Source organism: Panthera uncia, chromosome D4, assembly GCF_023721935.1.
Source record: "Panthera uncia isolate 11264 chromosome D4, Puncia_PCG_1.0, whole genome shotgun sequence".
Lineage (NCBI taxonomy): Eukaryota > Metazoa > Chordata > Mammalia > Carnivora > Felidae > Panthera > Panthera uncia.
The window spans coordinates 70,698,141-70,714,257 of NC_064807.1; the positions used below are offsets into that span (position 1 = coordinate 70,698,141).

At 37.5% G+C, this 16,117-nt stretch overlaps 1 protein-coding gene across 2 annotated transcripts in view; it reads left to right on the forward strand.

Annotated features, from left to right (window-relative positions):
- The window catches only part of KIAA1958 (KIAA1958 ortholog), a 158,011-nt gene that overhangs the window by 122,489 nt on the left and 19,405 nt on the right, over window positions 1–16,117 (forward strand). For both annotated transcript variants that reach the window (XM_049636192.1, XM_049636182.1), the window contains one exon: window positions 14,281–14,453. In XM_049636192.1, the coding sequence (XP_049492149.1) occupies window positions 14,281–14,453 (173 nt within the window). The remainder of the gene's footprint in view (window positions 1–14,280; window positions 14,454–16,117) is intronic.

Sequence of the window (16,117 nt, forward strand, 5' to 3'; positions counted from 1 at the left end):
ATGCAGCCCATAGGGTAGGGAAGACACTTTAGAACAGCTGAATTAATCCTCTGCTTCCTGGAGCCCCAGGTCCAAAAGTCCTATTAATGAAACAGAAGGCTCCACTGCAAACTCCTTGTCTGTGAGCTCTGTCGGCCAGTTGTACGAAAGTTACACCAGCAAAGTAGATGTCAGGTTCCGGACTTCCTCGTTTTTAAGAAAGTCTTTTTGGTCATAATTCTCCATGTGCCATTTTTTGCATTTAGCTTATTTGATGGCATTCTTTGAGCAGAATAGGAATGGTTATTCAAAATGATTATCACTTCAGACATCTTTGTTATGTCACTAAAATTATTTAATAGAGAAAAATGTTAAAATAAAAAACCAGAAAATGTAATGTTCCTTATCCCAGTCATTGGTTTTGCCAAAATGCAAATGTATTTCATTCATGTCTATGAATAATCCACCAGTCTTTACTCATAGAAAGCTGAATATTGCAGGGACACCTGGGTGGCTTAGTCGGTTGAGCGTCCAACTTCGGCTCCGGTCACAATCTCACAGTTTGTGGGTTTGAGCCCTGTGTTGGGCTCCCGGCTGACAGCTCAAAGCCTGGAACCTGCTTCAGATTCTGTGTCTCCTTCTCTCTCTGCCCCTCCCCAACTTACACTCTGTCTCTCTCTCTCTGTTTCTTTCTCTCTCTCAAAAATATGGAAACATTAAAATTTTTTTAATAAAAAAAAAGCTGAATATTGCAAATAGAAGCAACAGCTTTATTTTTGTGTGGTAGTATTTTAAATTGTATTAAAGTTACTTTATCAGTAGTTGTAACTTAGTTTATGTGTTCTTGGTACTTCAAGAAACAAGAAACTCACCTTTAAATTTGTTTACAAGTTACACATTTAAAATGGGACAAATTAGGGGCGCCTAGGGGCACCAGTCGGTTAAAGGTCCAGCTTTGACTCAGGTCATGATCTCACAGTCTGTGGATTTGAGCCCCGTGTCAGGCTCTGTGCTAACAGCTTGGAGCCTGGAGCCTGCTTCAGATTCTGTGTCTCCCATCTTTTTCTGCCCTTCCCCTGCTTGCACTCTTGTCTCTCTCTCTCTCTCTCAAAAATAAACATTAAAAAAATTGTTTTTAATGAAATAAAATGGGACAAATTTTATTTCCCCAATAGAGGAAGAATATTAGAATTCAAACTGAGTAATATTTAGCCTACAACTCAGAAAATATTTTCTTTTTTAAAAAAAGTTTTATTTAATTTATTCATAATCATCTTTTCTGAAAAGATATCAAGTAAGTAAAATGGCTCATATGTACAAAATACTTAATGTTGGTGATACATCATCTGAAAAGATTATGTTGAAAGCAAACATTTAGTTTGATGGCAAGCATCCTCAGACCAAACTATTGTTTTTTAAAAGAGCATATTTTCTTTATTACAGTTAATAATGCTTTTAAAATGTGAAGGCAATAAATAAATACTAATTGTGAACAATTTGACAAATACTGATAAGTAGAATAGGAAATAAAAATCACAGGAATTTTACTACCCATAAAAACAACTTTTAACATTTTGGTGTTTTATTTTATAATTCTTATGCTTAGATGCCCTTCAAAAGTTGTAGTAAAAAAACCATTGTAGTCAAACTGTATTTACTGTTTTGTACATTTGGAAAAGATCTTTAGCCTTTGATTTTTTTTTTTTTTGTCTTGTTTTATTTTATTTTGAGAGAGACAGAGACAGAGCACAAGCAGGGGATGGGCTGAGAGAGAGGGAGACACACAATATGAAGCAGGCTCCGAGCTGTCAGCTTGGACCCACAAACCATGGATGGGATCATGACCTGAGCCAAAGTCAGACGCTCAACTCACTGAGCCGCCCAGGCGCCCTGGATCGTTAGCCTTTGAAAGTGTGATTATCATATAGTTACATAGCTTTCCATTGCATAGTAGTACCAAAATCTAGCTTACAATGCTTTTGTTGGCTTGGATTTGTATCCAGTTTTTCCCTGTTACACATTTGCCTTCAAGAACATCCTTGAGCATACATTTTTGTGCATATCTATGATTAAGTGTCCAGCATAAATTTCTACAAGAGGAATTCCTGGGTCAAATAAAAAACATTTATTTTTCCTGCATATACATTTCCAAAATCCTAGTCATTTTTATGACTGGCAAAAATAATTATTCATATTATAAAGCTTAAAAGTCGCACAGAGCTAAATACTTACCAGGGTGATATGTATCCTTACCCTTCCAAATTTTTTTCTAAACTCTAGTGCAATTTCCCCCTATCTGAGCCAATACTTAGATATAGACCTTTTTATATTTTTGCCAGTCTGAGAAATAAAATACATCCTCTTTTGATTATAAGGTCTTATTATTATTAATGCTTTTGTTGTTTGTATTTCTTCTATGAATAATTGCCTGTCACATTCTGGGCCCATTTTCTAGTGAGTTATCTTTTTCCAATTGATTTAAGGAAGATTTTCATATGTACTTTGTCACTTTATGTGTTATAAGTATTTCTCCAGGTCTGCTTATTGTCTTTTAAAATTTATTCAATGCAGAACTTTTGAATTTTTATGTCATCTGATTTGTTAATCTATTTTTTATAGCTCTGGGCTGTATCATGCTGAGAAAGGCTTTTCTTACTCCCAAAATCATAGAAATTGTCTTCTTTATGGAAAGAGCCTTTTGAAAAAAGATCCATTTGGAAATGCGTTGTGTGTGGTATGAAATAGGAATCTAAATTTGCCTTTGTTTTTGTTTTTCCAACTCAATAGCTTATTATCTCAATGCATTTATTGAAGAGTCCATCCTTTCCCCAGCAATTCGAATTGGAGCCTTTTTTATCGACTCAATTTGCATATTTACACAGACGTCTTTTGGACTTTCTTCTATAGCACTGATCTATTTGTCTTTTTCTTTATCAGAACTTAAACTATAAATTATTGCAGTGTTATAGTACATGTTTATTTCTTTCAGGGCAAAGCCTCCCAGTTATTTTCAAAATTGCCTTCCTTTTCTTATGCATTTACTCTCCTAGAGAAACTTTAGAATCAACCTGACCAGTAATAACAAAAGAGAGGGATTTTAATTGGAATTACACCACATCAAAGATTACTTGAAGAAATTAAACATCTTTATAATGTTGAACCTTCCCATCCAGGTACATGTTATGACTCTTCATTTATTAGGTTTATATATTTTTAATTTTAAGGATTTTTGGAAGTTTCCTTACTGAATTTTATAAACATAAAAGTACACAAATAGTTAATGTACAGTTTGATTAATTTTTTATGAAGCAAGCTTATTGCTGTAACATAGAACATTACTGAACCCCATAAAATTCCCTCATGTGCCCTGCCTTAGTTACCTCCCTAAGATAACCACTATGTTAAGAGTCACTTTATCTGTTTTCAGATTATATAAGGGGACCATTTCAATATACTCTGTTGTGTCTGGACTCTTTTGTTTAACCTCGTGTTTGTTGGCTTCATCCATATTTTTCATGTTAGTTGATTCCAGTACTCATTCCTTGTCATTATTATAAATAATGACATTATTATACAATAAATTATTGTATAAATATTTTACAATTTAAAATGCATTCTATTATGGACTTAGGGATATTTCCAGTTCAGGGCTTTCTCTTATTGTGCTTTTATGAACACTCATATGCCTTTCAGTAAACATGTACATATTTCTGTTGGGTGTATACTCAGGTGTAGGATTGCTGGATCGTAGAATATTTGTGTGTTCTGGGGCACCTGAGTGCTTAATCGGTTAAGCATCCGACTCTTGCTTTCAGCTCAAGTCATGATCTAATGGTTTATGAGATTGAGCCCTGTGACAGGCTCTGTGCTGACAGCATGGAGCCTGCTTGGATCCTCTCTCCCTCTCTCTCTGCTCCTCACCCGCTCACACATGCACACTTTCTCAAAAATAAACATTAAAAAAAAGAATATTTGTGTGTTCAACTTTAGTAGATACTACCAATTAGTTTCCAAAGTGCTTGTGCAAGTAACACTCCTACCAGCTGAGTGGGAGTGTTCTTGTCACTCCACCTCCTCACCAATGCTTGATATTTGCAGATTTTGTTTTTCATTTTAGACATTTTGGTGAATACATTTTAACTTACATTTCCTGAAATATTAATGGTATTTCTTATTTTATGCAGTGTCCATTCAATTTATCCATTTTTAATGGGACTAGCTGCCTTCTAATTGGTTTGTTATATATACACCCTTCAGATATATCTTCTCCCACCATGTGGCTTGCCTTTGCACCCTCCAAATGGTGCATTTTAATAAATGTCTTTTTAATTTTAATGATTCAATTTGTCAATTGTTTAGTTTTGGGGTAATATTACTGATATTCTATTAAAAATATGTCGCGGGGCACCTGGCTGGCTCAGTTGGTTAAATGTCCAACTTCAAGGTTTATGGGTTTTGTCAGGCTCTGTGCTGACAGCTCAGAGCCTGGAGCCTGCTTCAGATTCTGTGTCTCCCTTTCTCTGCCCCTTCCCCACTTGCACTCTGTCTCTTTATCCCTCTCAAAAATAAAAAAAAATAAAAAAAAAAACATGGGGCACCTGGGTGGCTCAGTCATTTGTGCATCTGACTTCGGCTCAGGTCATGATATCGCTGTTTGTGAGTTTGAGCCCTGCATTGGGCTCTGTGCTGATAGCTGGGAGCCTGGAGCCTGCTTCCGATTCTGTGTCTCCCTCTCTCTCTGTCCCTCCCCTGCTTGTGCTCTGTCTCTCTCTGTCTCTCAAAATGAATAAATGTAAAAACAAATTTTTTTTAATAAAAAAACATTAAAAACAATTTTTTAAAATATGTAGATACCCCAAAGTCATAACAATGGTCTCCTACGTTTTTTTTCTAGAAGCTTTATTGTTTAACCATTCATATTTAGGTCATAATCCATTTGGAATTGTTGTTTGTGGTGTGAAATAGGCATTCAGTTGACTCATATTATGTAAGGATTTTTGTGTGTTTATGGGCTGTGTTGGCTTGTAATTTTCTTGTATTGTTCTTGTCATATTTTTAATAGAAAAGTTATGCTGCCCTATAAAAGAAAATGAGTATTATTCTCTCATTTTCTGTCACTAGCAGAGTTTTTAGATTTAGCATTATGTATTCCTTAAACGTTAAAAGAATTTGCTAGTGAAATCCGTCTGAACCTGAAGGGTTTTTTGTGTTATTTTAATTTTTAAAAATGTTTTATTTATTTTTGAGAGTGAGAGAGACACATAACTAGCAGGGGAGGGGCAGAGACAGAGGGAGACAGAATCTGAAGCAGGCTCCAGGCTCTGAGCTGTCAGCACAGAGCCCAACACAGGACTTGAACCTGTGAACAGCGACATCATGACCTGAAGTCAGATGCCTAACTGACTGAGCCACCCAGGCACCCCTTTTTTGTGATATTTTAAATTATAGAGTCAATTTCTTTAATGGGTGTAGTACTATTTAAATTTTACATTTCTTGTTCAGTTTTAGTAAGTTGTGGCTTTTTTAGGTATTTGTGCATTTTGTCCAAATTTTCAAATTTATTGGCATCAAAATTGTTCATAATATCTTTTTACTGTCTTTTTAATATCTGTAGGATCTGTAGTGATAACACCTGTTTCATTCTTGCTATAGCAATTTGTGCCTTCTCTCATTTTTCATACCAGTTTATTAATTTTGTTAGTCTTTTCCAATCTTTTTGGCATTACTTTTTTTAATTGTAAATTTCCTATTTCATTGATTTCTAATATATGTATTATTACCTTCTTTCTACTTCTTTGAGTATATATGTTATTCTTTTTATAATTTCCAAGTACAGTTGATATTCAACCTTTCTTCCTTCCTAATCTCTGCATTCAATGCTATCATTTTCTCTATAGGTACTGCAAAAAGTGCATCTCACAACTTTGACATGTATATTATTGTTATCATTCAGTTTGAAATATTTTCTAATTCCCATTGAGTTTTTTTCCATTCATCAGGGGTTTATTTAAAAGCATAATATTGCTTAATTGTCAAAAGTTATCTTCTTGTAATTGATTTATATTTTAATTTTGCTGATATTCTGCATGATTTAATCCTTTGGAATGTTGAAATTGGCTTTAGGTCCTAGCATTTCTATTTTGGTAAAAGTGCCATGTATCTTTGAAAAGAATGTGTTTTCTGAAGTTGTTAGATATGTTGCTCTTTGTGTATCAATTAAGTACAGTTTGATACTTGCATTGTTTAAGTCTTCTATATCTTTACTCTTTTCTGTGTGTGCTTGTTTTGTTGAGTATGGAAAAGGATATATTAAAATGTTAGTTGTAGATTTGCCTATATCTTTTTAAAATTCTTACAACTTTAGCTTTTTATATTTTGCAGCTATGTGATTAGATCTATAGAAATTTAGGATTGTTATATCTTTCTGTTGAATTTTATAACATTTCTCTTTAGGGGCGCCTGGGTGGCTCAGTCAGTTAAGTGTCTGATTCTTGATTTAGGCTCAGGTCATGATCTCACAGTTTGTGAGTATGAGTCCTGTGTCAGGCTTGCGCTGACAGTGTGGAGCTGGCTTGGATTCTCTCTCTCCTTCTCTCTCTGCCTCTCCCCTGCAGGTGTGCATTCTCCCACTCTCAAATAAATAAACCTAAAAAAAGGTCTCTTTATTTTTTAGTAATACTTCTTGCCTTAAAGTCTGTTTTGTCTGATAGATAGCTATACCAGCCTTCTTTTCTTTATTGTTTATATGGTATATCTTTTTTTCATCCTTTTGCTTTCAACCTTTCTACCCCGTTTATTCCGATGTGTAAGGGACACGTAGCTGAGTTTTGTTTATCCAGACTGACATCACTTATCTTTTAATTGAAATATTGATCCTGTAATAATTGATACTTTTAGGTGTAAATATATCCTAGGAGTACCTGGGTCGCTAGGTTGGTTAAGCATCCAACTCTTGATATGAGCTCAAGTCATGATCTCACAGTTTGTGAGTTTGAGCCCTGTATCAGGTTCTGCACTGACAGTGCAGAGCCTGCTTGGGATTCTCTCTCCCCCTCTCTGCCTCTCCTGTGCACGTGCTCTCTCAATCTCTCTCTTTGTCTCTCAAAATAAATAAATAAATAGATAAATAGATAAAAATAAAAAATATATCCTACATTTTTTTGCTTTGTCTTATCTATTCTTTGTGCCTTGTTTTTGATTAAGCAAGTTTTTTTTTGTTATTCCCATCTTCCTCCCCTATCAACTTACACATTCTTTCAATATTCTTGTAGTGGTTACCATGGAGATTAAAATATGCATCCTTGCACTGTTAAGGTCTACTTTAAATTAGTGTTTTCATCATTTTCTGGATAATACAAAGACCTTTCAACACTAGCTCCAGTTACTGTCTTCTGTGCTGTTGTAATGAATATTAATTCTACATGCATTTAAAGCCCAAGACACCATTAGTATTGTTTTAAACAGCTGCATTCATTTAGATTCACCTACATATTCAATCTTTCCAGTATTCTTTATTTTTTGCTATATCAATGTGCTTACATCCTGATCACTTCCTTTGCCTGAAAAACTCCCTTTATTATCACTTAATACTTGACTCCTGATAACGAAGACATTCATTATTTTGTATGACTTCCTCTGTATTTCACCTTTATTTTTGAAGGATGCTTTGCTTAGTATGAATTCTACACTTGTAGCAGTTTTCTTTCAGCATGTTAAAGATGATCATCTGTCTCCTGGCTTCCATCATACCAGTTGAAAAACCAATCAATCTGTTGTTGCTCCATTGAAGGTAATTTGTACTTTTCCTCCAGTTTCTTTTAAGATTTTCTCCTTGTCTTTTATCTGCTCAACTTATAACACCCTGCACTGGGCCATCCTCGCAACCACAGATCCCTTTCTCACTGCACTCAAATCCTGACATCCAATGCTGGTAAGCCCTCCTGCATGGAAAGCTCTCATCACACTTCTTGGGCTGTGATAACTGGCACCAGGCCACTCCCATGCAGGGAAGCCCTACTCACTCCAGCAAGACTCTAACTTTTCACATAGGGCTTTTTCCCATATCTCCCGCTGCTGTGTGGGTGTCCTTAGTCTGCTCAGACAGTCACACCACATACCTGGATACCCCTGCATGAGATGTTTTTTCCCTCTGAGTTCAGGATCTGTTGTCTCCCCACTGACTGAAACATATTTCTTGCCCCAGCTTCCTACACCCTTCACTGGGTAGTTCTATGCAGGTGTCCTCTTTACCCTTTCAGGCTTCATGCCTCACTGTAGGCCACCACAGTCCCTTCAACATACACATACTCCAGTACAGGTGTCTACTTTGCTCTGCCACACCAACAGTTTTGAAAGTGAGTAGTTCGGGAAGAAAAGGGAAACAGATGAAGGAAAGAGGACGAAGAGAAAGAAGGAAGAGGATTTTGTAAGTTCCATTTTGCTAATAGATTTTAATGCTCTAGTAAAATTCTCTACCTTTTCCTTATTTTCTTGAACATATTAAACTTACTTGAAAGTCCGTGTCTGACAACTCCAGTAATCTGGATAATCATGTCTGATTTTTCTCTTGTTTTTCATTCATTTGGCCTTATTTTATACTATGTCTGTTAACTTGTTATGAATGATGGCCATTTTGTATGAAAGCTTGCTGAAGATGTTATCCTTCCTCCAGAGAGGATTTAAATTTCTGCTAGCTAGCAAATAAGGTAGGCAGATCACCTTAACCCAGGTGAGACTGTTCTACAGGTCTTCCTTGACTTACAGTGAGGTTATATCTTGATAAACCCATCATAAGTTAAAAATGTTTTCAGTAGAAAATGCATTTAATACGCCTAACCTAGTGAACATCTCTGCCTAGCCTAACCCTCCATGTGCTCAGAACACTGACATTAGCCTACAGTTGGGCAAAATCATCTAACACAAAGCCTGTTTTATAGTAAAGTGTTGAATATCTCATGTAATTTACTGAATACTGTACTGAAAGTGAAAGACAGAATGTCCGTATGGGTACAGAATGATTATGAGAGTATCGGTTGTTTACCCTTATCATGTGGCTGACTGGGAGCTGCAGCTGGCCACCCTTGCCCTGCATTGTGAGAGCGCATCTTACCACATATTGCTTAGCCCAGGAAAAGATCAAAATTCAAATTCTGAAGTACAGTTTCTACTGAATGGCTATTACTTTTGCATCATTATAAAGTCCAACCATAGCAAGTCAGGGACCATCTGTATTTCGTTTCTCTTATTCTTACAGTTAAGCCCTTCCTGGGTCTGAAATGAAAGTCTGTATTGTTACCAAGTTTTTTATGCCTTGGAAGGCCCTGGGTTACTATTCTTGACTCTCAGTGCCATGAGGTTTCCTCTTAGTGATTTCTCCTTTCTACTTGGTTTTTTTGCATCTTACCCCTGTGTGTTTAGCTTAGGAATCAGCAATTCCTAGAAGGAAAATTGCATGCAGAATGTTGGCTTACTTTTCCATGGTTCCCTTCCTCCAGGTTCTCCGACTCTCAAGTACTGGCTGCTTGTTAGCCCTGTACTTGAATATTTGTGTACTTGTTTCCCTAGGATTGCTGTAGACTGCAGGCTGCTTGTTTGTTTGGGTTCTATGACCTGCACTGCAACCCTTCAGATGAGTGAAGAGGAAAACATGGCAATCAATGTAGGACTCCCCTCTGTGCATTACCCTTCTCACCAGGATGTTTGCTCCTTGAGTTCCAGTTACTGTGGTTGTTTTCCAGGGCATTGTATCTAGCTTTATTCTCAGCAGGAAAGATAGTGTAATACCAGCTGCTTCATGATAGCCCTAAGTGGAAGTCCTCCTGCCATCATTTTTGAGTTTTCTTTTCTTCTGTTAACTTGTTCTTCATGCTTTGTCTTTCACGATTGAAAATGTCTTTATTTTGCCCTAGCACTTGAATGGTACCTTAGGTAGGTAATAGAATTATTCATTTCTTAGCCTTTTCCTCTTACAACTCTGAGAAGACAGAGTCATTATATTGTAGCATGGGGTGTCACAGATGAGAAATCTGATTCACGTTACTGTTAATGGCTCCCCGCTACCCCTCTTACTAGAAAGATCACAGAATTTTTTTTGTTCATAGACCTTGGAAATTTCACTAAGATATGTTTATATATGTGTCTTCTTCAGTATGTCTGTTTGACAGTTCATGAACTTTAACATCCTAAAGATTAAAATCTCTTTGATTAATGGAACTTTTCATATATTATTTCTTTGACTATTTATTGTATTCTATCTTCTCAATTTTTTCTTTTGAACTCTTATCAGATGGATTCTGAATCTTCTGTATCAGTCTCCCACCCCTCTTAACCCACCCTCATCATTTAAAAACTGTTATGATTTTGCTTGCCCTTCAGGGGAAATTCCTTCCATATCACTAATTTGTCTTTTAGCAGTGTTCATTCAAATACACAGTTCTTTTTTTTTTTTAATTTTTTTTTTAACATTTTATTTATTTTTGAGACAGAGAGAGAGAGAGCATGAACAGGGGAGGGTCAGAGAAAGAGGGAGACACAGAATCTGAAACAGGCTCCAGGCTCTGAGCTGTCAGCACAGAGGCCGACGCGGGGCTCGAACCCACAGACTGTGAAATCATGACCCGAGCCGAAGTCGGACGCTCAACCGACTGAGCCACCCAGGCGCCCCAAATACACAGTTCTTCTATCAAATATTTTTAAAATATTATTTTGTCAATCATTTTCAATTTCTACGGTCTTTCTTGTTCTCCTATTTTTTCTTTTCCAATGAAAGCCGTCATTGTCTTAAGGATGCATTATGCTCTCAGGTTTATGTAATGATACATTTGTGATCTTTTAAACTTTTTCTTTGGTTTTCTGAATTAACACTGCGGGAGAGTGGGAATGTGGATCCCGTTGATCTGCTTGTGAAACTTGGTAACTTTCATGCTACTGGTTTTCCCCAGTTGCCAAGTAATGCTTGTGTGCTCACATTTTAAAATGAAAGTCTAGATGTATCATTGCTGCCAGCTCACAGGGATTTCCTTAGACATTGTTAAGTGTTCCTGTTTGATATATCTGGACAGAGCTCACTTTTGCAGCTAATAGTTGAACACAGGGTTTTGCAAGTGGACTTCACCCAGCTATAATGAATGGACAAAGAAGTCCCATGAATAAGCGTCCCTTCAGGGTGTATAAGCTGAAAGCAAGCTGGGAAGCCAGGAACTTGCAAATGTAGACACAGGGAAGGTGCTACCTAAGACAGGGCATGCATGCATTCAGGGATTTTTTGCTTTTTTGCAGTTGCTTTTTGTTTTTCCTTCCCTGTGTCCAGTGGGGCAGCCTCAGGTTTCCCGAGGCAAGGCCCCTTCTCTCTCTGACTCTGAGGATAGTCTTTCACAGTGATTTCCCTCACATTACACACTGTGCTTGCCAACACCTATGCTGTACACGATGTATGTGGTAGCCACGCGTAGAGAGCCAGGGCAGTTGTTCAGATCTGGCCGTCCTTAGAGTGAGTACCTGACCCCATGGCCCACTCCCCCTCCAATGGCCAGCTCTCCCTAGCTTTGAGCTCAGAGTTTGCCTATTCTCCAATGGAAGGAGAATTCAAATCCTTCTTTAGTGGTCCCCTCTTTGTTCCGTATTCAGTTATAAGTTCTTACTTTTGTTTGTTTCTCCATCATACGGTCTCCTAAAAATGCCCTCGACGCCATAGCTCTGCCACTTCTACTCAGAATTTTCAAAGAGCAGCTTATTAAGTAAGTTTAATTTAATCCTTAAATACACTTATGAAAGAAACATATATGTCATTTAATCATTTTCACACAATTTATTTCCCTTTATGTAAGCATACAAGCATTCTTTACTGTTTCTGTATGTACTAGGATTTTGTTTTCCATTTTCAGTATAGGGTCTCTATCCTATGATAAAAATGAAATTATTTAAAGCCATGTAATTTTTTCATGTAATAATTAAACCTCCTATCTTGCAGTGTGACTTTTTTCTGCTCCTGTACTGTACTGAAATGATGGGGACTGGGCTGTGTTGCAAATACATCCTGTGTTCTGGTTACTAACAATAAATAAATAAATAAATAAATAAATAAATAAATAAGGGCACCAGGGTGGCTCAGTCAGTTAAGCATCTGACTTTGGCTCAGGTCATGATCTTGCGGTTCATGGGTTCGAGCCCTGCATTAGGCTCTCGGCTGTCAGCTCAGAGCCTGGAGCCTGCTTCTGATTCTGTGTCTTCCTCTCCCTCTCTGCCCCTCCCCTGCTCACGCTCTGTATCTCTCTGTCTCTCAAAAATAAATAAACACTAAAAAAATAATAATAAACATAGTGAAACTGTAGTGGTTGTGTAAATAAATCGGACTTAGTTCTCCTCACTGAAGGCTAATACGAGTATATGTTGGGGGCCAGGATATACTTTTCATAAGTGGCTAATATCTAAATTGTATTCTGTACTGGGAACTTTATCTGTGTAGTACATGCTGCCTTTTCTGTGGCAGCCAGAGCACAGAGTCAGTGGGATCCAGGTCCATACCCTAGCTCTGGCACTTGCTAACTCCATGACTTGGGACAGCCAGGGTCTGGCACAGAGAGGGCACCTTGGTAAATATTGGATGAGTGATGTATGAAGTTACTAAATGTATGAGGTGACTTAGTTTCCTTATCTGTAAAATAAGTATAACAACACAATTGCTTAGTGATTACAGATCATTTATATAACTCTTGGCATATAGTAAGCATTCAATTAATACTAGATGTAATAGTAATAAATTTTGTGCTAGAATCCTTTCATTAATATCAAGCAAGGCCCACAAACAATATGAATGATCTCAGTTTATGAGGGTGGTGAGAAGAATATGCTTACATGATTCAGTCACTTTGGATAACATTTCTAGCACTGTTTCTTCCTCTCTTGCTAAAAGCGTCTATTAAAGTAGATTATGTGTTCAGCAGTTCAACAGCAAACTCAAAGGGTGAAGAACACAGTCTTAAGGAGCAATACAAACCAACTGGAGATCTTCTGGACACAATTACATCACAGTTCTAAGGAATAATAAAGCAAATGTGAGACACATACTGGAGAGAATAAGGAGTTGTGTTCATGTGAAGAAGGTTATGTAGAAGTGAGCTTGGAATTAGAAATGGGAGAAAAGACACTATTTGGCACGAGGACCATGGGGAGATTTCTCGGCTTCGGGTAGGGAAGGTTGGTGTGGTGTCCTGGGCTCAAGTGGATGCTGGGGATAGCGGGAGCTGGTGGTTGGGAGTTCCTCAGTGGGAACAGTGAAAGGTGAGGTGAGTTAGGCAAAATGGAACCAATCTGCAGATCACCTTGGTAATTGCACTAACTTTCCATTTTGCTGTTTCTCAGCCTCTTAGCACCTTGTTTGAACATAGAAACATTCCAAAGAGGATCAGAACCATTAGATAAACTACAGGTTGGCATTGCTTTCATTTTAAGGTGGTCCACCTTGATTTTTTTTTTTTCTATTCAAAGACAACAGTTTAAACAATTTAAGCTTGGTTTTAGTAGATCACAGAGTATAAAGAAAGGTCTAATGGTTATGGACTTGATTATCTCTTTGGTAGCCAACAATTAAAGTGGACACCTTGAGGAAGACCGGTTTCATCTGACATAGTTTGACAATTGCAATTTAAAGTCTGTTCCTTCTCCTCTGAGATGCTGTGAGGCCCTCTGGCAGTTATCTCTTCTTTCCCCTAAAGTTATTCTCACTTTACCTTCTTTTCTGATTCTAAGGTAGCTGATGGATTGTGGAGTCAGGGTTTAAATATCTCTTTGTTCATTTGTGAAAAGAATTAAAGAACTATGCCAACACCATTTAATTCAAGGTTGTCCAGGATGGCACATAAGACACTATATTACAGAGAAATAACGACTCTACCTGCACTGAGGGTCAAGAGAAAGGATGTGTAACTTGCCTTCCCTTACTTCCTTCTATTTTTTTGTTGTTGTTCATATGAATGCCTTTTTTTCTTTCCAGTGAAAATTTTAGCTAGAACATTCTTTGTTTTTCTGCATTCATTTTTTTCTTTCTGTTACTGGAATGCCTGCATTGGTGTATCAGTTGATATATATGGCAAAAATACTAGGGCCAAAGGCAAGTTTACTGCCTTAATTCTATGCTAGAAATATTGTTCCCTACTTTATTTATTCTAATACGTCTACTTCATAGAAATTTCGTTTTTAAAGTGTTACCTCTTAGATTTGTTATTGAACGTGATCCCAAGATATAATTCTCTAAAGAAAGGAATGGCAAATTATTTTAATGCCTTTTGTTGTTTTTGTTTCTAGCCTATTCTACTAAGCTCAACAAATTTCCTGTATTTAATATTAATGATGACTTGAATGATCTGTGTACCAGTGCCGTGAGCCCAAATACTACCAAAGCCACGCGGTATGCCCTGAATGTGTGGCGATATTGGTGCATGACCAACGGGCTCAAAGATCACACAGACATCACCAAGGTAAGAAACTCTTGAGTGTACTTCTTCTTTCAGCCAGCTTCACAGCTTCCGAGTGCCAGGCATTGTGTTAAGCATTGTGGGGAACACCAAACACTTGCTTTTTGCTTAAGGAAGCTTGGGAAGAACATGAAATCGAAAGAAAAAAATGCACAGTACAAAGCAGAATTTAGTAAGTGTTCTGTGAATTTACAGGTCAGAAATGCCAAAAAAAAACAATTCAGGCGGATAAATTAATTTCAGTCTGATGAGACTAGTGAAGGAATTGATAGTTAAAGCTGTGTTTTGAAGGAGAGTTGGAATTTCACTAGAATTAGATGAAGAAGAGTCTTCTAGGCTGAGTGACATGAGAAAGAAAGAAAAAGATTTGGAGGATAGACTTCACGTATGGGGATAGTGGACTCTAAAACAAGATTTTGATAAACCTTTAAATGCCAAACTAAAATCTTATGAATATTGGGATGCCCTTGAAGTTTTGTTTTGTTTTTGTTTTTGTTTTAAGGAGTGAGTTTATCTGAAGGATTATTGCAGTGGCAACTGGGAAGAGACTGTCACAAGAGGGAAATGCTGTGACTGTAAGATATAAAGGGTTAGGCTAAAGGGAAATCACTGAAGTTTCCTTAACAGGGAATAACATAATGAAAGAGATATTTGGGAAAAATTAATTGGAAGTGATAAGCAAAAATTTATTTAGTATCCTTGGTCCTCAATTTCCCTAGTTGTAAAATGAGCTCTTAAAATTTACTCTTCCAACTTGAAACGTTTGAGATTTGTGAATGTGAAGGAAACATTTTTGGACATATAGAGACAGAACAGAAAGGCGTGTTTTGATTTGGATATACTGAGTCTAAATCAGACAGCTATCCAGATGGACATGTCCAATAAACAGTTGGGAATGTGGGAATTAAAACATGGGAGAAAAGGGGGCACCTGGCTGGCTCAGTCAGTAGAGTATATAACTCTTGATCTCGGGGTCATGAGTTCAATCTCCACATTGGGCCTAGAGCTTACTTAAAATATTAAATTAAAAAAAATACACACACACATACACACACACACACATGCACGCACACAAACAAACATGGGAGAGATGTTAACGCTGGAAGTATAGATTTAAAGGTCTTGCACACAGAGGTCATAACTGAAGCCCAAGGCCGGTGACATCTCCAAGTTCAGATATTGTGTTTAGGGCACCAACAATAGATGAAATAAGAAATCCAGGTTTCTACTTCTTTATTTTTTAATGCTTATTTATTTATTTTGAGAGAGAGAAAGAGAGCAAGATTGTGTGTGCACAGGGGAGGGGCAGAGAGAATCCCAAGTGGGCTCTATGTTGTCAGTGCAGAGCCCAGCGTGAGGCTCCATCTCACAAACCATGAGATCATGACCTGAGCTGAGATGAATAGTCGGTCGATTAACTGCCTGAGCCACCCAGGCACCCCTCCAGGTTTCTACTCCTGACAGCATGGTGCTATAGATACTGTGAGGGGCCTTTCTGCTCTACTTGCAAAAAGGAGAGGAAACATCCACAGTGTGCATGTGCACGTGCACACACTCGGACACACACACACACACACACACACACACACAAGACAGCTGGAACTGGAGCAGTGAGCAGTGAGCAGTAGCACGTATGAAAGGCAGGGTTCTCCTGAGGGTTTAGATGT